The 22,714-nt window shown below is 37.2% G+C and overlaps 1 protein-coding gene across 1 annotated transcript; it reads right to left on the bottom strand.

Annotated features, from left to right (window-relative positions):
• Nucleotides 1-8,428: 8,428 nt before the first annotated feature.
• On the bottom strand, nucleotides 8,429-12,792 carry CIMIP1 (ciliary microtubule inner protein 1). The gene is made up of 4 exons (XM_056354477.1): nucleotides 12,734-12,792; nucleotides 12,141-12,222; nucleotides 10,984-11,082; nucleotides 8,429-8,584 (listed from the first exon to the last, which is right to left on the bottom strand). Exons 1-4 carry the CDS (start codon nucleotides 12,790-12,792, stop codon nucleotides 8,429-8,431), a joined length of 396 nt encoding a protein of 131 aa, XP_056210452.1.
• Between the last annotated feature and the right edge of the window lie 9,922 nt (nucleotides 12,793-22,714).

The following is a 22,714-nucleotide window of genomic DNA, read 5'->3' as shown; positions in this document are numbered from 1 at the left end:
AGAATTAAAAGCAGATTTAGGCAATCCTTTCTCCTTCTTGAGTCCTTTAAGTGTAAAATACTGCACAAATGCATGAGGGACATTTTAATTGCGATTTGCTGAGCATGAAGAAGGTTGTTCCCTCTCAAGTTAAAAAGCACTGACCCAAGGTGAAGGAGTTCATCTTGAGCTGTCCATTGCTAGCAGCTATCCCGTTAAAACGCTTATTTGCTCAGCATTCCCACATTAAACAAATAGGACAAACAAATGTGAAAAACTTGTTTTGGTCAGAGCAATGGTGAGAGCTGGTGAAACTTTTCATTTGCATATAAGTAACTGAAACTATTAAGGACACAGCTTCTTGGAGAACAAAAACCTCTGCAGTGCTCCTTGAGAGCCAAGTTACTGTCCAGTTTGCACAGCAACGGGCTGCCTTTAACCTGGCACTGTTCCCTGGTAAGAGCTGGCTCAACACTCCCCAAAAGTGTAGGCTACAGTGAATTTTCCTACCGTAAAGATTCAGGGCCCATCTCCTGGTGCTCTGCGCTCCAGGGGAAGAGCAGAGGCTGTCAGAGTTCTCCCTCCTCCTAGTCCCTGACCCAGCAGCCCCACTGCTCATATACACTCTCATTTTTCCTGTGACAGAAGCAGCACAGCTAGCCTGACTTCTTAGGGCTTGTGCTTGAGCAAGAAGGGCTATTCTGTTGCCCCTACAGCTATGCTGCCATTGAGAACTCCCAACTTTGCCTGTGACTACAGCCAGGAAGGAAATGAGGTGGGGGGCAACATCTCTGTCCAAATGAACCAACAAAGTGTCCCTCCATACTTTCTCTCCAGCCTGTCCGCTGCATCTTGGCTTCTACTAAAAGGCTGTAAATATGGGGTTTGTTCATTAAGCAAATATAATTCTAAGATGGAAGCTGTAATGCACATGATGGGGAGCACAAGAAATTACTACAGCTTCTGTTTAAACAAAGGACATGACTGCTCTGGCAATAAGAGCATAATGGCTGCTTAATTTTTCCAGACAGGGACTGTATCTCACTGGGTTTTTTTGGGGGCTCTTGCTTTGTTTTGTTTTCGCTCCAGCTTTTAAGGATGAGAATGTTGTGTCTGACGCATGTCAGCAAGCAAAGGAGATTCACTAGTGTAGCTGGGTTCATCTTGCTCCCCGGTGAGGAATAAAAGCATTAACCGTCTCTCACTTCAGGAGGAGAAGGGGGGGGGCTGTTTTCAGCCTGCGAGAAGTGAGAAGGCATTGTCAGGTTTAGGTCAGGCTGGAGCACAGGGCTGTGTGGGCTCTCAGCAGGACACATTAGCTGGGTGTCACACGGCAGCCTGGAGGCATCAGTTGGAAAAAGCATGAGACAGAAGTGTGTGGTGTGTGTGTGTGTGTGTGTGTGCACGCGCACAGGGTGTGGGGGGGTGAACGCTGCCATGTCTTGTTTTGGTGCAAGGCTGTTCTCTACAACAATGATCTTTCTGGAAAGCAGACAAAAACGGATCGAATAAAGAGCCTTTATCTGCGAAGATAAAAGAGAAAATGGCTGCTTCTACACTCTCTATATTAGAACTCTAAATAATGCTGTTATTGGAGCTGTCAAAAATATTGCTTAGCAAGAGTCGTGCCCAGCTGTGTTTAATCCTGGTACCTGCAAGGCCTGATCCTGTAGTCAATTGCACCCAGTGAAGCTCGTGTCAGCAGAGCCACCTAAATGAAAAGGATGGGAAGGATGGGTGGGGGGTGGGGGGGTGGGGGGGTGAGAAATGAAGATTCTTCTTGTCCTGTTTATTTCTTCATGGTTGCATCTATTTTTGTGCTTTGCAGTGCTCAGGTTTATTCCACTCTTTAGTGAATCTTTTGTTTACCTCACCTGTTTAATGAAACAGATAAATCATGGAGGGGGAAAATATGAAAGAAAGGGCCAAATCCAAAATTGAGTCAAATTTGGGCAATGTATGCAATCTGTGACCACAAGGCCACAGATATTATTATTTAATTAATAAAAACACATTGTACTGACTAATCACAATTTCAGCCTCAATTCAAGATAGCTATGTAACTGCAGTGTGTACCTCACCTAAAAGAGGATGCATAAGGTTATCACATGATAAAGAAACAACAGAGCTTGTAATAGAGACCTAGTGTGTTGCCTCACAATAAAAATGGTAAGACTACACCTCTGTTACTATTACTTATTTCCCGGACTCCAGGTTTACTGATGCAATCCCTTCTCTCCATTCCAAAATAATACATGAATAAATACAAACTTGAAAATCCCTAAAACAGTAGCTTCCTCCTTATTGCAATAAGTGTGCAATGGGCATTGAATGGCGATAGATTTAAGGTCCTTTGACTTATAGTGAATTCAGAGCAAGCCTTAGCAACTTCAGTAGGTTAAACTTAGGTTTTCTGCCTGTTCTGAAGTTTGCATAGGTATCCAAGTATTCAAAGGTCTGGGTTCCACAGGGCTTCAGGTATGCTTCAATATGGTTTGCAGTGCAACACTGAAAATGCCTGAGGAATATGTAAGGAACCCTGGGATGCTGCTGTCTTCTGTGTCTTACAGACACCTATGAAAGTTGGATTGGAAGGAATTTTTGGACTATCTTCTATTTTAGCCTTCTGTCTGTGGCTGCATCAGTTTAACGCCCGTAGCCTGTAATAACTTTATGCTGTTTAGTTTTAAAACTAAACCTAGTATTTTAAATGTATTGATTTACTGTGGATCATTTTAAGTTGTGGAAAAATAAAGTAAAAACTTGGTCAGTTTTCTTAGTTTGTTACCAGGAAATTGCAAACTTAATATTTACTGAAATAAAAAACAGAAAAGCACCACTCCTGTGAGAAATATGATTACCTTTTTCTTAGCTATTGTTAAAATCCTGAGCTTTTTGTTACTGACACAAGTCAGGAGTAATAAACTTAAATGATATAAGAGATATGACAGGTAATTATCCTCAGAGATACTCTCTAAAAAGATACTTTAATGTATTGTACTATAATATACTTAGCACATCTCTTCCATAAAATTTAACCTCTATTATGCATTTCCAAAGAGTAGGAAGTATGCTTATTCTAAGCTCTGATTCTTCATATGCTCTCATGCCTTAAAAAAAAAAAAAAAAAAAAAAAAGAAGCACCAAGAAGTAATTATCAGCCTGTGATCTATAATTTCTGGTGCTGTTGCTAAACATGCAGTGGATTTTTTGTACTTTTAGAAGGTTCACTAAGGCTGTGTAATGTTACTTTTGAGATCAATTACTGATTTAAGAATAACTAAAGCATTAAAAGCTGGAAAAATCTTACACTGGGGATCAGATATCGCGATGTTCTGAAGAATATGTTGCCTCGTGTTCCAGCTAGAACTTTGCATGTTATAGTAAGTACAGTTGCATTTGCTTAAATGTTCTGACCCCAGCTCATCCTTCTCTGAACATCTGGTGAGTTGCCTCCCTAAATGGTGAGATGCTGTCCATAAGCTACAGCATTGCACAGTGGCCATCTGAAGCCATGGCAGTTTGTGGATGGTGTAGAGGAAAATGCAGATGCCTCAGAACACTGTTCATCAACACAATCTTCAGTTTCTCTGCAAGCCTTGTGCTAGATGTCCAGTGGCTTACCACCATCCAGGGATGGTTCTGGACATTTCATACTCTATCAAAGCCTGTAAAACACAGTGCTCAGACTGATAAGTGTGTCTTACTTCAAAGGTGGCAACACTACATATTTCTGCACTGAGATGAAAAGCTGCCCTGTGGTGTATTAAGAGAATTTCCAGTTGGAAAGCCTTATGGAAATAAATCCACCAGAGGCTACAAAAAAAAGATTTACTGAGGCAAAAAAAAAAGAGCGTTTCTTTAATCCCTTTGAACTGTTCTCTGTGTAACAGAGCAAGTCTTCAGATGTGTGTGAGCAGCCTGAAATCCTAAGGTCAAAATTATCTCCAATTCATCTGACAAAAATAATGACCCTTTCCAGTGTTTTGTTTCAACGGTGCAGCATGAATCTGCAGCAGATTTGTGTTGCTTTCACAACGTTTCTGGGTTATTTTTAATTATTTCTCAATACTGCTGGTCTTTTCCATGTATGGCACAGCAGACTGAAGGGGCAATGTTTTGTTCACTGGCAACCTGATTAGTTTCACAGGGGAATAGTATCATTTTCTAGTACAGTTAAATTTATTACACTGTGGTCCTATGAAATGGTTTAACACACTTTGAACTAGTTAAATAACAATCTGATGGGATGTGAAAACCACAGGAGTCAGGAAGAAGGTATTAGTCTGTGAGTGGACCTTACCTGTCTGGCTACACTGACACTTATGGTTTCAAGGGGAACTAAATACAACACATTCAGCAACCTAATGCAAGAAGTGACCTTGGTTGGGCTTCATATGAGAGTAGAGATTTCTGGTCTGGTTGCCAATGACTATTTTAGACTAGTGTTTGTCACTGTGGTAGTTTGTGGAATGTGGAAGAAACCACAAGGAATCTTTCACTAATGAGGGAAATGGTGTGTGTGAATAGGGAGCCTGCAGTTTCCAAAAAGAAAGAAAAAGGATCTGCCTCTGTTTTGTAAAGCAAATTATCTCAGAATTAAAGTTACTTCAGTCTGACAGAGTAGCCAATAGCAGGAACTGGAGATGGTAATTTCTGCACAAACTTAGAGGACTGCAGTGGGTATCCACTAGGATAGTCACAGCATGTAAACTTGTAGAAATGTCTCATACAGAATAGTGATTACATTTATTCTCTAAGTGGCCACCTTTTACAGTAGGTAGATCAACTGCTTGGCTGCTTTTCATTTTGCTTCTTTCAAAATGTACACCACCACTTGCATGGTGACTACAATTTGAGTAGTGCTACTTACTCAGAATCACCATTTCACTACCATCTAATAAAAAATCTTTATTCTCCGATGCAAAATGAATTTAAAATAAATTATAATCTTCCAATAATCTCTGAGCTCCCAGTAAAATATCTTAATGAAATTATAAACAGCAAGTGCCAATTCTGTGCCAGTTCTAACAGCACAGAAAAGAACACATTGTGAAGGAAAATGCACCAGTTTTTTGTCACCCAGTTTTGTTGTTTATAAAGCAAGTGCTTGTGAGAAGGAATTTCTGATTTCATTGTTCTTTAACTTAAATGCAGCTGTCATTTAAGCCTCTGTTATTTCATTACACACCCAGGAAAGTATATGCAGGCACGCATCAACGGTGGCAAAAGAGGTATGCCTGACTTATTTTCATGTATTGCTGTGGTGACTGTGTATAAAGTACAGTAAAATTTTTGCATATGCAATTCTGAAAGCATCATCCATTGTTCCTCTTTAAAATGAGCCTGTTACCAAAGAACTAGTTTATCTGAAAATAACAGTCAAAAGACAAAGATGACTTCAGTTTTCTGAAAAATTTTAGTCAGCTAAAGAGGAATTGATATGCATACCAATGCTAATGTGAACCTTAGACCACCAAGGGCTTTACAAAAGACTACAGCAACTGAAATTTAGATTGAAGCACAGAAGATATCTAAATACAGTTGCATCATGTTTTCAAATTTTGGTTAAAAAGAAACTGCATAACTTTTTATATATGTTTAGAAGCATCCCATTCTGCTCTGACTTGCACAGAAGCACAGGTCTAAGACTTTTTATATAGAATTAAAATTGTCTGGACTTCTACTGCATTTTGGAAATGGTTTAATTTTGTTTTGAAGCATTTCGCCAGTGTGCACACTGAGTTTACTAACACTGTCTTGACCTTGGAGATAGTGTGATATTTTACGGTGTGCAGTGACATTTATGTGCCCAACTTGGCTCCAATAAGTAGGTTAATTTCTGCAAATTACATTACAAGACAATTAAATAATTCTGTATCGGCCTTTTAGATTCACAATTGGGGCAGTTGACTGGGCAGTCCTTTGTCAGCTGCAAATCCACATCTTCTACACAAGTTTTTCATGTATAAAGGGTCAAGCTAAAAGTGTTGGGAAAAGAAATACTCATGTTTATAGCTTCACATATTCTTGAATACCAAAGCCCCAAATACATGGACCAATTAACAACTAACAGAATTATACTAGAGGAATAATGCAAATTTTAGACAATACTCCTTAAATATGCCAAATTAGGCTACATCAAAGTATCCCCTGAAGTAAAGGTACCTGAAATGATAGAAAGTATAATAAAAACCCCTTACTGTTAGTATAGAGTTAATATTCAGACACTGGGAATAAGAGTAAGAAATGTCCAACTGTAGATGCTGGATAAAGAATTTATTTTAGTTTTAAAAACAAAATCATGACTCATATGGATTTGGATTTTACTTCATACAAACATACACTGGATATTAGGTGCCAGCCTTGGTTCTTTAATATAACATTTTATTAAAAAACAGTGGTCTTGAAGCTTCCCTTTCATTTGGCCTGAATTAATGTAATTTTGTTGCTACTAAATTACATATAATCTTTACTATACCTGTTTATATAAAATCAGACAAGAATAAGAGGATCTATACATGACCTCAAAATAAACTGAAGGACCACATGATAAAAAATAAATAGAGCTACAAACCTAGCAATGACAAGAAAGCACACTGATTTAAAATATTGTTCTTACAATTATCTTGCTTGTTCAAAGAACAGTTTACACAAGTTATAGTGACTAGCTAAACTCAAGTTTATCTTAAATTTCCTTAAATTAGAGTCCGATTCCAACTTATTCTTTATCCTGATTTTTAAGCAATGTGTCTGAAGTTACTTCTGCTCTGTATTCTCACTCTTGGGTAATCTTTCCAAGGGATGTGAGTCACTTCTCCATTATTTGTAAAGAATATGGAAAAAGTAAAATATTATTTTGTGGGCATTTGGAGCTGGATGGAAAAAAAAATAGGTGGGATGTTGATCATTGTGAGTCATTTCTTGGGAAGAAGAAAAGAACAAACACTAGCTGCTGACCTGCTGCTATGAAAGCCAAGGACTTACTGCTGACTCAAGAAGTAGGTAGAGATAGCTGCAGAATACAAAGGAGATCTTGCAGCAGGATTAACAAGGAAAGTCTTTCCTCTTTAAGTAATAAGGATTTATAAGGAGCTGCCTGTGTTGATTTCTTGGAGGTTGTTATTTGTTTAAGCAATCTTATAGTTTAAATACGTTTGCCAATTAGAACTATATCCTGAAAACAGTTGCTACAACTAAATGAGTCTCCTTCTGAGCTTCCAAAAAATCCTGGCAAATCTTCAGGTAGGTAATGAAATGCAAGACTGAACTCCATAGCACCCAAGTAGCTACACCAGTAACTCCCAGTGCAATCCCCTATTGTTTCTGAGTCTTTCACCAGTTCTGGTTGGTATAAACAAAATTGAAGCAACATAAATACTTTGTAACACATTTGCATTTTGATCAACTAACTGAAAAAAACCTCTGTTTTGATACCAAAACTGATTTTTGAAAGTGACTTTTTGTCACTGTGGACTTTGTATACTTTATTTATAGCAATCAAGCAGCTGCCCCAGGAACTCCTGAATTACTTATGTGTGTAATTACACAAAACACCTGTAAAGCACACATAACACAAAATTATATTAACTATTTTACAAATACATATATTATATATGTATATAATATTAATAACTATAGTTATGATTTGCCTGATTTTTTCAAGCTGCAGTGGACACACTATGATGAAGCCTGATAATTACCTTTTCTGCAGGTGTTTGTTAGTTTGTTGTGTTTTGTTTCTTAATGAGGAAAACTTCTTTTCAAATGCAAGGATGCAATTCCATGGCAGCTTGAACCAATTTAAGTCATGCCTGCTCCACTCCTCTACCTCTTCTTAGTCTCTTTCTGTACAAAAGAGATGGTTTTGTACTAGCACAGGCACTTGAGCAACTCAACAGTGGGCCAGTTCAGACTGCTGCTTGAAAGCTAGTTCTAAACACAGGCAGGTAAGCAACGAATTGTGAATGTACAGCAGGGTAGGATTGCCAGGAACATGGCAGTCTGTATTTATGTTTGAAAAAGCTGCTGTAAAACTGAGTCTGAATGGAGGCTTTCATGGAGAAACAATTATAAAAATGTGCTCTGTCATCACAAAAAAAAGTTTTTTAAATACTCCCAATAAATATTTTAAAATCATAGTCTTATAATGCTAATAAAAGTAGTACTTGCTCTGTGATCTTTCTATGAGTTTATTCATCATTACTTCTAAGTAAACCTGAAGCGGTGTTAACAGCTTGGATGCCACAGATTTCAAAAAATCAGTAACAAGTAAAATGCTACATTAAGATGTTTGCAGTTTACCAAAATGATTGTGGATGTTTACATAATTTTTTTAAAGCATAAATTGTTTTATAAGCATCAATGTTTACCAGTCCAACAGTCCCCTATGGAATGTTAACTTAGGGATGCAAATAGATCTATGTGTCTAACTGTTAATGTCTTAATGTCAGTCAGAAGGCTCACATGGCCACTTCAAATCCTTAAAAAAGGTACCTTTACAGCTTTGGATTTGCAAACCACGTTCAAGTTCCAACCCCGGGACAGCTGACCTCCAGCCAATAAATCCCTGGGTAGTCTTAGGTACTGGAGGAGATGGAATCACCTATAATAAAAGTAACATGTACAATTCAATGATTAAAAGGTTTTTCGTTGTAATTTCTGTCATGCAACATCATATTTTGTGTTGTAGTGTGAATGGAAATGAGAACTTACAAAAAATAGTGGTTTTAAAAGCAATCTGCTGAATGAATATCCCGAACACACACGGACCGTAATGGAAGGAAAGAACTTCAAAAGATAGCCCAGTTACATGCAAATTTGATTTATAATACAGTTTTAAAAATAAAAAGTAATTAGAATAATCTAGGTTCCATTCTATAGCAAGGCACAGGGAAAGAGAGAAGTAAAATGGCCAAATTCCAGTTAACTAACTTGCATTTACCATCCTTTTAAAAAAAAAAAAAAAAAAAAGTCTTTTAGTGCCTACATTGGTATGTATAACAGGAAATAAAAAAGAAAATTATTGTTTAGTAGTCGGTGTTAGCATACCTTTTTTAAAAAAAGTTTTGCTCAATACTTTTTCTAAGGGCTTTACTGGCTTCACATTATAAGGAAAATTTTATCTTCACCTTTAGCTTTTTTCATTATAGAATAATAATACTAATAACAACTTCTCTAAACAGGAGAAATAGTATTTTATACTTGCTGTACTGTATTTGGTAGCAGTGCAACTATGGAATAACAGTTTTGTGCCCAAATGCTAAAGATGTTACTGCCCAAGCTGGCTTTTGCATCAAGAGCTACTTATTCAATCCACCTTTTTTCTACTTTAAAAGATGCATAAACATCAAGTTAATCTGCAACTAATCTAGCTAAAAAGGAAACAAAACAAAAGCCAACAGTCTCTGTTCACCGACTGCTGTGCTTACTTTGGCTGAATCATCTCAGTTGGGCATGTTATATCATTTTAGCATCTGGGGACTTAGTAGAGAAACAGTCAGCAAGAGAACAATGTTTCAGTTCTTTTGCCAGAGTTGCTTCACTTTGTTCTGTGGCCAAGATTAGAAAATGTTTATGATATTTAGGTGGAACAGTTCCTCTGAAAAGATAATTTTCATGGCCAAAAGTGCCACCCACTGAGAAGGATAATGAAGGAAATCATGCCCCATTTACAATCTGGGGGAAGGGACTATGAAAAAGCAATTATTAATCTAACCTAGAGAGAAGAACAGATATGATGACTGTGATCATAAAGGTAAACGTGCAGAAAGACACGCAGTTCTGAATAAGAGCGTAAGAAACTTTACTCTGAATCTGTAAAGAGTGACCTAAATCACAGCTAACCTTTACCTTCCTTAGCAAATAAAGATTTGATGTGAAATTGAAACTATGATCCCTGTTTCAGTATGCACCAGGCTATGCAGGCTACTTTAGCAGCTGATAACTGTATGCGTGATTTGTTAGCATACATACATCCTCGCTGTGCTGAGGCAGAGGTAAAATTGACTGAAATTGGAGGCTTGAGACAAAAACTGAAGAACAAGTAGCGCTAATGGCAGAAATGCTGCCATTTCATTTCTTTGCCACACTCAGCACTAGCTCTTAATTTTTGTTTCAATTTAATCTCCGTAAAAGCTTTTACTACTTCCTCACCTTATCTCCTCGCCCTTGGAATACTTTGAAAGAAAGCTAGTTCAGTAAGTAGGAATTTCCAATCTCTTTTGTTTCCTTAATCTTCTCTAGGTGGACTAACTTTCCCTTTTGTTAGCATATTCTGCTTCCCCTTTTTACAAACATGTTCCTCTCCCAGTGTCACTGATTTAGCTGATTTACTTATCCTATTCATTGGTGATTCTGACACTGTATATTTGTAAATCAAACCATCAGTCACATTCCACTCTCATTTCCAGCTGTTTGACAACTTTTAGACTCTGAATATATTAATATAAATCATATAATGTAAACTCAAAGACTTATGATTGGCTCATTAGAACTGACTTCTTACTAATTTGTGCCACTGAAAAGGACAGTGGCATTGTCTCTGCCACAAAGAAGACCATCTTAAGGTTAGAAAAATGACTGCATCTTAACCAGTAGTTAAAACTGAGAGTTAAGGTTATGATAAGACTTGCAGAGAGACATGTGTATGTATATTTGAGCAATGAATGGTCAGCAGTCATAGATGGCTCTGTGAGCACTCTTCTGTACTAAGCTGTACAGTTGACTGTTTTGTTAGTGGATGTCACAGAGGAGCGCGTGGGGGAGGTGCTTCACAGAAAGATGATCATGTACACTGAAAGCTCTGTGAACTAACAAGCATATCCAAAGGGCAATCCCTTGTCTTAAATGAATGCTTTTAAAGCATTGCTTGAGTTGCAAATACAATTTACTCTGACCTTTAGTTAAAGGCCCACCTCTACAAGACAACTGATTTTTTAGACCTTGTGTGGTTTCTCAAGACAGATATTGCTGTATTGCAATTTTAAAATCTAATTTTCTAACCTTAATGTATTTTTCCACAGGTGTCACAGGTCGAACCTGAAGATGCTCAGGAAGCTGTATCTTGGGCTTTGTATTTTCTTTCTTTTCATCTTCAATCAACTAAAACCAAAACATCAACATTAAAACCAGGACTCTCTGTTTCCTGAAATAGGCTGTAATATCCTGTATCTACACCATACCCCTCATTGTTGCATCTGAACTTCCTGTTCTTTCCCTCTAAAATAGGACTACTTATTGTAGTGTTTTGGAAATTATTGTAACTTATATTTTGGTTTCAGAAAGTGATGTCATTCCAAATTTCAAATGAAAGCCTAAATATTGCTGAGTGATTCCAACTCTCTTAACTACATCACTGGTCCAAGAAGGGCTAGAAATATATGTTATGTGACCAGAAAAGAAAGATTAAGAAATGGTAAATACACATGTTCACTAATAGTAACAATGCATAGTTTTTCAACTTTTCAGCTGCAGATCTATTAATACTGTACAAAGGTGTTATAAATGACAGATTGTAGTTATCAAGGATGGATGTTGAAGCCTAGAGGACCAAAGTTTTCAAAGGTGCTATCTGGATGCCTACAGGAATTAAAAAAAAATCCTCAAACATATTAAGTACTCCCAGCCCCTTGGAAAGTACATTTGTAACTAATTCAGAGGCTGCATCAATCCTGTTCTTTAGCAGCAAAATGCTGGCATTCCAAATGTAACATTATGTGCTACTATATTCTAATATCTAAACATCACTGAGAATAGACATCTCTCCAAATATTTTCATTTGTTGTAAATTCCCCCACTGAAAATTTAATTAGCTAGAACCTTTTCCCCTAGATTTTTAAACTACCATATGGATAGTCAAAGGGGAAATATTTTCCTGTCAGTGTGCATCTAGTACTTGTTAACACCATTGGGAGTCATGTTTCTCAAGAGAAATATACCAGAATATGCACAGAATATAAATTACCACTTGCTGTATTTTATTCAGAGGAAAACTGAAACTCTGAACTCATCTTAAAAGTGGTACACTTGTTACCTCAGGACCTAGCTTAGTAAGGCATACTCAGTACTTTTCTAGTCATTGGTGCTCTCACAATTTCGTGTCCAGATGAATTTGTGAACAAGTAAATTTCACATGTGGCTTACACGCAAGCCAATTTTACCTCCTCAAGAGGTGTTTTCAAGAATCCCCATTTGTGAGACCATCTTCTCGCAGCTTCTAGTTCATGTTCAACGTATTTTTTCCTGAAACAAACAGGGAAATATTTAAGACTACTTTGAAAACTTCATTTAAAAAACCCCAACAAACCACATGCAAACTCAACTACTAATGTCACAATGCACAGCACTTTAGCATGAATCTTTAGACCTTTACCTCAAAACAGCAAGTTTGTGTAAGAGTTAACAATTGTCTGACTTGGGGGTTACGGCTGGAAGTGAAACAGTGAGCGTGAACGCGTTTCCTTCCCTGCACATCATGTTTATGTTTAGAATAAAGAGGAGGTTATGACACACTTTTTGACAAATTTGAGGAAGTAAGCACCGATGTCCTTTCATACATCATTTCATTTAGTACCGAGCGATGAAATGGCCTCTTGTCCCCACTCCCTCTCACCCCGCGAGGCAGGGGGAGGCCGGTGACAAACACAGGTGAAGGGAACATCGGCACAAACTCCTCCAGCCGCTGCCTGCCCGGGCGCGGAGCTGCCGGGGGAGGCCGCCGAGGGTGGGAGGAGGAGGAGGCTGGGGCCGTTACCAGCAGTTGTCCCGCGCCACGAAGCTGCAGGGCGGCGGGCCGGCGCTCCGCTGCGCCATGGCCGCTGGCGCGTTGCTCAGCGGGGGCGGCGGCGACAAAAGGGCGGGGAGGGCAGGCGCGCGCCCCCTCAGGTGATGGCGTTCCCCGGCCGCGAGGAAGTGCACTTGGTCTTGTCAGTTGATTTTTCCTGGTGTGTGTCTTGGAGTGGTTTTGGGTTGGTTTTTTTTGTGGGTTTCTTTCTTTCTTTCTTTTTTTTTTTTTTTTAATGTTATTCAGTAGGAAAGGATTTTTGGATTAAGCTGATGAACAGCTGTTGCGTTGCTCGAGGAGTTAGCCATATTTCAGAGGAAGAGGTGTTGTCTAAACTCTGTAACTTACCGATTAGCCAGGCTCCCCTCAGAAGAAAACAAATAGCTGGACACCTTTCAGGTTACTGAGTTGTTAAAAGTCTATTTTAAACTTGGACAAGGGAGTTTTTCAACAGCCAAAAACTTGCAGTATTTTTAATCCTTTGTAATGAACATGTAAAATGGTTGAAGGATGCTGTGGGTTTTTTTTTAATTATTTTATTTTGAGAAGAATCAGCTTGTTAACCTGTGCAAAGCATGGACCATAGTATGTGCTATGATGGCTGTTTGCTCCTGTTTCCTAGTTATTTAACCTGCTATCTCCACTTCCTACACTTCCTAGCTCCTCTTGGAAACTATCTTTTGTTAATTTTAGTGGGAAATAACACTGGCCCTGTGATGTACAGTGTCTTTCTGATCTCTCTCTTTTTTTTTTTTCTTTTTTTTTTTCTGGTAGATACTGTTTATGAACTACATGCTAATATTAGAAGTCCTGAGAAGGACCTCGACATACTTTATGGGTTATATGTGAGGACCCCAAAAATATTTACAGCTTGTAAAAAGTTCACTGTGTTCCAATATATTAATATTTTTGGCTCTCCATCAGTTTTTTGGTAACTTTATTTTCTTGCAGTTGCTTTATAAAAGTTTTCAACAATTACTGTAGCCAACTGGCTTTTTGCCCTTACGGGTTTGAATAGTTCCCTGATCCCTTTCTTTTTGTCTGGAAACTGGCTTGTGCAAACACGCAGTAAATAGTTAATGTGACTCTTTCACACCATTGGACACTTATCCTTATTATAAAATAAATGCAGAAAGGTTTTGACTTGAGCTGAGTGGTTTATAGGTAGTGTGTTTGAATGCTTAATTGATAGCTTTTTATTTGTTTTTTTAATAGAGAAAAGGATCTAAAGGCCTTAAATGTTTGAGTATGAGAAGGCGGTATATACATTTATTGGTCATTTTAGAAGTACTAAGGACCCCTATTTGAGTAAGAGAAGAAAAAAACTCAAGGAAACTTCTGTACTCCTAAAATAGAAATTAATACTGCTCTTCTGGGTCTCTAAAAATCATTAAACTATCAACAAATAGAATATTTCACTTACATGCCATTTCTTGATTCTCTAACGATAATTAGACTAGCAATTAAATCAGCTGGGTCTCCTATCACATCCGTAGATGCTTACTCATTGTCCCACTTAATTAAGTCCTGCTGCTTAGTCACATTTATTTCAGGAGCCCTCTCATTACAGCCTTGATGCTTTCTGTGAAAAAAGTAATTTGTTAATGAAAAAAATCAAATTTATATTTTTCTGTGTGTCAGGATTTAAACTTTAGTAGCATTTATCAAGAAAGAGTGAAACTTCTTATACTGATACTAAAATAGGACTATAATATTATTTTTGTACTTTATTATTTTTCAGATGAGTAGTTTTAGGTCTTACTAGGTTCTTATGAGCACAGGACAATATTAGAATTGCGCTTGCACTATGAGAAAAGAAGTGAAATCTTGCACTATGAGAAAAGAAGTGAAATAGGATTTTAATGAGTTAATAACTGTACTGAATAACTTAGCGGTACAGGTCCATTGAGATTCAGAAGTCATTTGCTGAAAGTCTGATTCTTGTAGCTATGTACAGCAGCATTTGTCATTACATAGCAAATGTTGAAGTAGACAGTACATCATTCAAAATACATGTTTAAATAGAATCAACACTAAATACCTTAGTGCTTCAGATCTTCTAAAATGGGTAAACTCTAATCTGGGTATGGCCATAAATGCTGAAATCCTAATGCTTCCTGCTTTCTTCCAGTTAGGAATTATCCAACTGTTGAGAGTTGCAGATTACTATCTTGAGCTTCAGAAGGCATCACCCTACCACTGGGGAAGTAATTTCAGTCTTGGTTTTTTTTCAGACCCTGTAGTCCCTTTGCTCAGCACATAGTAAAAGTGCTTGTGGTGCTATGTTCTGATGCAGACTGAGGTACTGGTATGGATTAAAACTAACCAAGTGGAAAACAAGACGCTTTAACCCAAATACAGTTTTTCTGTGTAGCTGTACAAATGCTTCCACTGGCACATCATGGGGTAATGTGTGAGGGTTTGGAGGAGGGTGGTGCAATGCTAGGTCCAAGTTTTTAGAAAGCTACAGCCTTAGGATGTTGTGTTGACACAAATATAGGTGGTACTGCTCTGCAAAATAGGTCAGGGAACTAAACTGGCTTAAATAGACTGCAGAAAGAGAAAGTCAGATTGCTTTCTTAATCTGTTTCACAGAACCGCTACACAAGCAGTCGTGCTTCTGCAATCAAGGCAGCAGACAGAATGGAGACAGGAAGAGGTGATGCCTGAGTTGAAATGATCAACCTAGGGTAGGTGAATATCTTAAACATCTACTGCTGCAAAAGACTTTGTGTAATGCAGTGATGCTTTGTTAATGTCATTCACAGTTTTCAAGACGAGTTAATTTTTGGTTTCTGGAAATCTCATGCATCTACCCTGATATGAAAATGTTAAGCCTTTTTATATTGCTTATTTATGGAGAAAATCATCCAAATTAGCACACAATAGCTTTCTGTGTGGTAATATTTGAAATTATTTGAAAAGGAACATTTTTGGGCTCTGTGTGTTTGTAAGTGCTGTTTATGAGCATCTCTACTCCCACTGAATGTGCTGAGATTTTATTCTGGATGATACTTTGGCTTAAGTGCTAAAGATGTAGGTATAAAATACCTTTTGCTTTACAATACTCTATACCAGATTGTCTGTAATTTTCAGCTTCAGTTACAAGGCCAGACCTAGATCATGTTCCTAATTCCAGCATTATGTTATCAACTATGCAGGTTTCATTACACTTAATGCTCTTGCCAGTAGAGACTGGTCTTCTGCCTTTCATCAAAGAATGGGTAGGAAAATTAAAGCAGCAGCTTACTTTTTTGAAGGGTATTTTGAGTATTTTTATATTCGCTAGTTCTTAGGCCACAAATTATTTTATGTTATTCATCACAGAATCACAATTAGATCTAAATCCTTGATCTTGTGAAGAGCTCTGCATTATTCAGGTAGGACATTAACCCCATCCCTGCTCCCAAAAGGCAGATGAGAATCCCCTCTGAGAAGTACGGAGTGATGTAAAAAAATCTCTATTGCTATTTTACTGTCCTACATACAGGCAAGGTAAGCGTAGGCAGAGCTGGCTTGGGGCACTGCAACACCTAATACTGTGGTTGGGCAGGACAGTCACTGAGAAGCTGATCTGCTTGGCTGGACCTAGAGGAGGTCTTAGCCAGGTAAAGACTGTCTCAGCTTTTGGCAGACCTGGGTGTGTAGCAGCATAAAAGTGCTTGGAAGACTTTTCATCCAGTTCTGCCCTCATCCCATGTTATAATGTTGTACTTTATCATAAATGGTAGTAACCGCCATAGTCAATGGGAAAGCAACAATGCAAATGAAAAAGTATGACTGTTTTTCACCTTTGTGATTTAAAAGCTTCCAAGTTGAAAAGCATTTGTCAGTAAATGAAGCTTTGGCTTTTGTACTTGTTTTCTGAACACTTCTGAAACAAACTAGCAACTGTAAAGACCTGCTATAACAAAAATACATTTTCTTATGAAGAGATGGGCATTATAGATAGTAATTCTTTCTTCATGGGAACAGCTATAGCATGGGGGGCTGTGCAGCTTCATTTCATTGTGTCCTGCTGGGATAGATGTTTGTAAATGCTGTTTTCTATCTGAGAAGTTCAGACAATGCAGTGTAATACATGTGCTGTGAATAGCACATGCTAGTGATTTGGGGAATTGTCCCAGAGCTGTGTTGCAAAATAGTATGTGATCAGTAAGTCCCATACGTTCCTGCTGTGTTACAGCTTTTGCTGGATGTCTGGCAGGTCTGTAGAGGCAACTGTCGGTGCTGACTAGGCTCTTTGATGGCTGGAAAATAGAGCAAATGCTCTGCACTGATGGGAGATAATAGCAGTGAGGGAGGGGAGAATGCTAATGTCCCTAAGGAAACCCACAGTGGTGCGTACCAGTCCATATTCTCTGGTTATGTTTCTGAAGGCCTGCACTTCACACTCTGCCATCTTCACATCTGAAAACTTGAAAAGAAGCTTCATTATTTTCTTTCAGCTACACTGATCTTGCTTCTTCCCCTCCAATGTCAGTGGTCAGAACTGCTGAAAATGAAGCTGATTGCTGGAGTGTTTATATATCTGTTTGTGTACCTATGCTTAGACTCTTGCATTGAAAATGTTTACCAAAATGTACTAACTAGTACTGGCACTTCTGTGTTTGCTGCTCCATGGTTTGCAGTATTAGGTGTGGAAGTCTAATAGAGGAGATTATAAACATAACTTCAGTGTCTTTTGCTAATGTTTCTAAATAATATTTCAGATGTAGGCAGCCTGAGTGGTAGACTGCTTTCTTATGATTACTTTGACTTGAGTAAACAAAGTCCCCCTGACACTATAGACTCTGGCTTCATTCCAAAAAAACCTGCTAAAGTCTATCACATCAAGAATATGTTAATTTGAGTTCCTGAATTTCCATTTATGAAAGGAACCCAATGGCCTGGTTAGAACCATTATATGTTGTAGCAAAATTTAGAGATGTCATCTTATTGTGGCTGTAATTATCCAGTGACTTGTGAACAGTGAGTGGCATATCTGTTTTCGCAACAATAATGTTTTCTTTCTATAAAATGGCACTTACAGCTACAGCTTTATGCAGATTTCTGTGCTTGAAAGGCATGAACAATCTTAATTGAAATTAGATACTGTTCAATAATTCCTGGAGTTTTATTTGGTTTTGAGTAGATTAATTGCTTTTTGCTCAAACTAAGTATTTACATGAGATACTTCTTTATATTGCACCTGATGGATGCACTTATATTTGTATTGCACCTGGTGGAATAAGTATACATGCCCTCCAAATAAAAGCGTTTCTGCTACTGACATGGAGGGCTTTGTCACTTTCAAATTGGAGGATATTTGCATTAAAATTCTTCATTAATAGGCTTTGTCTTTGAGCACTACTCCACAGCTCTGTTTGCAGACAGCTTGCAGAATGTTGCCTTATCGCAATTTCAAAGACCGTGGAACATGACCACCACTTTAGCCTGTTCAGTGTAAATATTTCTTGTAAATGCTGATGTGCAACGCTTACCAGAATTTTCCCGCTGATACATGCTGGAGTACATAGGCACAATATGAATTAAAACTGAAAGAAAAAGACCTAATTTTGAAATCAAACTCTTCGTGGTCTTTGAAAATATTTTTTGTTTCAATACTGTGCATGTTTCAAATCAGAGTCACCTTTTTTTCCTTTTGCAAGAAAGGCAGGGGGTCTAGAACATTTTAATAGCTTTCATATCCTACTCTGCAAATATATTATTGCAGCACAATAGTTTCTTTGCATGAGAATTGCTTAAATGATTCAAAATGGATTGAAAAATATATTTCAAGTTTTAATTTTATGCACAGAACATTAATGAGCAGTGCCCCTTAGAGACTTGCTGTCAGTTTAACATATTCACAATAATCTCAACACAGATGTTATTCCATCGAAATCCTTTTAAAGGGAAGAAACTAGTAATTTTTCCTTGGAGAATGTCAGAAAATATGTTATTGTTGAAATTACATTTTGATCCCAGAATGCTATGTAAAATATCATTACTAGCAAGAATAAGTAGCACATTGTTTCTGAGGTAAAATGCATGTGAAACTTTTTTGAGACTCCTGTAAATTTTAAAAGCGAAGATTTTGTTAGTCCCATGCAATTTTGCTTCCCTTGAGGGTGATTGTAGGCAATGATGGATATCGGCATCTAATTGTATTCTAATTTAAGAGAGTATTTGTTATTATAACAGATATATTCAGATATAACAGAAATATTCAGATTTCTCTATTTACAGCTGTAATGTGATGAAGTTACTGTCTTTTCAGACACATTTTCCTGTGTGTTCTCTGAGCACATTAAATAAAATACAATAAATGCATTAAAATACTTGCTAGAAAAAAAATACATAATTACAATAACAGGGGTTTTTTTGTGGGAAAATACTTAAAATACTCGTTCTGTTTTGTGTTCCGTGATATACCTGTGTTCTGTTTTTTCATGAGTTTGGTGCACTCATGTTGCTTAGTCTTACCTGAGTACAGCTCTGACAGTGAAATTATGCTGATGCTATGTTGGTTAAACCACAACATGCTGTAAGAGTGGTAAGTTGGTAAATACCTTGTGGTTACTATCTTGCTCAGTATTGGAGGAACTCCTTCTATTCCACTTAATCTTAACCAAGGTTGATCTTCAGTGGAGAAGCTGTAACTAGTGCCCTGTATAGACCCCCAGCCATATGTAAGTGGTGCATAACTAATGTGAAAGAACATATTGAGGAGGGTGTTGGATGATTCAAAGCAATGGTTCTGCAAATTCCCCAGGTTCTTAGAACTCTTCTAGGACTGGGTAATTACAAGAATAATACTTAGAGTTGCTGATAGTGGAATACATAATGCATCACCAGTTCTGTGCAAAGGTAGCTGGTTAGAATAAACCCCATCAGATTTTTCAGAAGACTTTTGGAGGAGGAGGGAGGTGAAAGATGGGGTGCATTTCATCCATTACAAAAAGCAGAAGGATAATTACCAGTTCCAGTCAAAGAAATGTTCCACTCAGTTCTTGGGAAAGAATTGCCACTCCCACAGCTATTTTGTGGGGACTATTGACAACTACAAAGGTGGCAGTTATGTAATACATTAAGTGAAATTTCAGTTTCAAGGCTGAACATTTTATGAGTCTTGATGCACAAAATGGCAGGGGATATGACTTGCTGAAACTTCAGGATAGTGAAATGGAATATCCTTTATAAAAGTGTATTTATTTTTCAAAAGCAGATACCTTGATATGAAATAGCTGTTCATTTCTTTACCCTGCTGTTAAGAATGCTAAAGGGAAAATGATTGTTAATATGATATAAATATCTGCAAAATGTAAGTGAATACAAAAAAAGTCAGATAAAATTTCCAAACACAGCTGCTGGATTTAAATAGAATATATGTTTTTTGAAGTTAAAAATGAATCAGAATCCTATTCAAATGTAAAGGTAATTTACATAATCCTACCACTAAATTTTTCAAGCTACTAATGCATTTTTTGTTTGAACTTGTAAATGTAAAATTTTGACATGTATTTATATATTAATAGAAATTTGTTCTAGATAGACAAATATATTATTTTGCATTTTTAAAGAATAAAGAATATCATAATTTGCCTACTTTTGTAGCATATTGCTTTAAGTGTATATTAATAGCAGTAAAGGTACACACCACTCTCTTTGGGCTCACTTTATAGTAGTTGATAATTTGCTTCTATTGGTCACACTTACTCCATCTTTTGTTTACATGAATTTTTGTGTGGTTGAAAAGATTTGTACCTCTTAGATGGGACTGAATGAAGTGCATGGAACTTCTGGATCTACTTCTTAAAATCTTTTTTTTTTTTTTTGTATCAATGAAATTTATTAAAATTCCCAGCATTCCTTACATACTTTTAAGACAAGGAGATAGTTACTAAAAGAAAAAAAGCCCCCAAAACAACAAACAAGTCATAAGAAGTGGAAAATTACAGATGTTGGAATTTTTTTCTCATTTTCTTAATGACCTCTCAGTAAATAATTTTAAAGCTATCAGAAGAACATCCTTACATAATTACTGACATTAATAAAAGCACAAGTATTTAGAAAACTGTAATCAGAAAGTAAAATATCAACTGGACATATACTCAATGTTTCCAATAGAAAAGTATTAAAATAATATCTTGGCATTCAGAAGAATCTTAAGACTATTGATATAATGTTTTCCCAATACATGGCTATAGATTATGAATACAATTAATATTTTGCAAGTGTAAGGAAAGGTGAGTTACTTCCAGGAGCATGCTATGCCGCTTTTCTATTAACACCTACAATAGCAATGTACTGGCCATATCTCTTTTCTTTACCAGCCCACTCTGATAGCTGTGGAGGTAACAGCAGAATAAGAAGTTCAAGACGTTTGCTGTAGTGAAGTTGATTCAATGTTCAGGCAGTGTAACTTGTGCAGTGGTTAAGTTAAAATGACATACTGTTTTTACACTGAGAATGGTGAAAACTTGGGATTTTGGATCTGTTAACACATCGTGATGAAGTAAGCATCTATGCAGAACATTTCACTCCTTGTGGAATTCACTGACTGGTGAGTTCACCAGTGAAAAAGATCAAGGTTTCAGTAACAGCCGCACAACTTCTGTATGTTTTCATGGGTGTGACTATTCTGACTTGCTACATTTGATGTTAACTTAAAACTTTCAGGTACTTTGACAGATTGAACCTGTTACAAATGACATTCAAAGAATTATGACATGCAAAGTTTGCTTTGTTTCTGTAGGGAGATAATAATCACGTAAAATTTTGTGACTTGCAAGAAGAGTTCAAGCTTCTGGAGCCTTCTGATCATGCCTGTTGTTCCTAGTGTGGTTTAAATAAATCTATAGGTTTTGTGGCTTTCGACTGTAGTGGGAGAGCAATGAATGCCGTGCTCTTTTGCAAATACCACTGATGCCACCAAATGGAATATCATGTTTTGTAAAAGATATGGGTCTCTCATCTCCCTTTTTTCTTGTTGTCTTTCATTAATCAGTGAACAGTTCTGATGTCTTCCATGCTTCCTGGAATTCTAGTGATTCTGAAAGATATTTTGCTGCTCTCATACCCTTTATATTTGCATCATGTCTGCAAGATTTATTTGCACTTGCAGCAGCTAGTAATGCTGTCTGAAGGACAGAGGTTTTGGTATGTCCAGAAGTGTGCTGAGACATCTTGATTTCTGAGTCAGGATATAAAATTGCTCCCCTTCTGAGAGGTGGGCCCCAGATAGGAAGGGTCTAGTTTTGACATTGCAATGGCATTAGGCTGTAGTCTTATACCAGGTCCATTTCTCATGTTGATGCATGTCCATCTGACACTTGGTAAACATTTCTCAGTCTATCCCGTTTGAATTTTTGGGAATGTCATGTTTCCATATGGTGACTTAATCTAAATATTCCTTTTAAAATTGTACCTCTTAACTTATTATAGGAACTAAATATCCTATAGATTTGATAAACTAATTGAGAGTAAATTCTCTGCCAAGAAGTCATTGAGCTATTTTATGAAGTTAAGCCACTTTCCTTCTAGCCTCTAAATCTATAAAGCATTCTTTCAAAGTGACCATCATTTTCAGTGTTTTAAAATATTTAGATAGCCAGTCTTATGCTGTGTTTTTACTTTACACTCAAAAAGCCTTATATAGGTTCAGTCTGATATAGAAAGTTCAAAGAGAATCACCTGCAGCATATAAACCTCTGTGGTCCATAATGAGGGAATATTGATTCTGAGCAGAGTACCTGTATGAGACCTCCATACTGTCTGAGTTCAGCTTGATGTATGTAGGTCTAAGCAGCCTTCTGGCCTTGAGCTAACCTTTTCAGTCCACAAACTAAGGACCTAAGACAAAATAACACTATATATTGCTGTCTGTGGAACTGCCTGTGATAGAGGATGTTTCATCATATGGAATTAAAGTGTTATAATCAGTTGGCTAAATTTTAAATGTAACCT

This window comes from Falco biarmicus, chromosome 10 (genome assembly GCF_023638135.1).
Source record: "Falco biarmicus isolate bFalBia1 chromosome 10, bFalBia1.pri, whole genome shotgun sequence".
Classification (NCBI taxonomy): Eukaryota; Metazoa; Chordata; class Aves; order Falconiformes; family Falconidae; genus Falco; species Falco biarmicus.
This window is presented reverse-complemented; position numbering and strand designations above follow the sequence as displayed.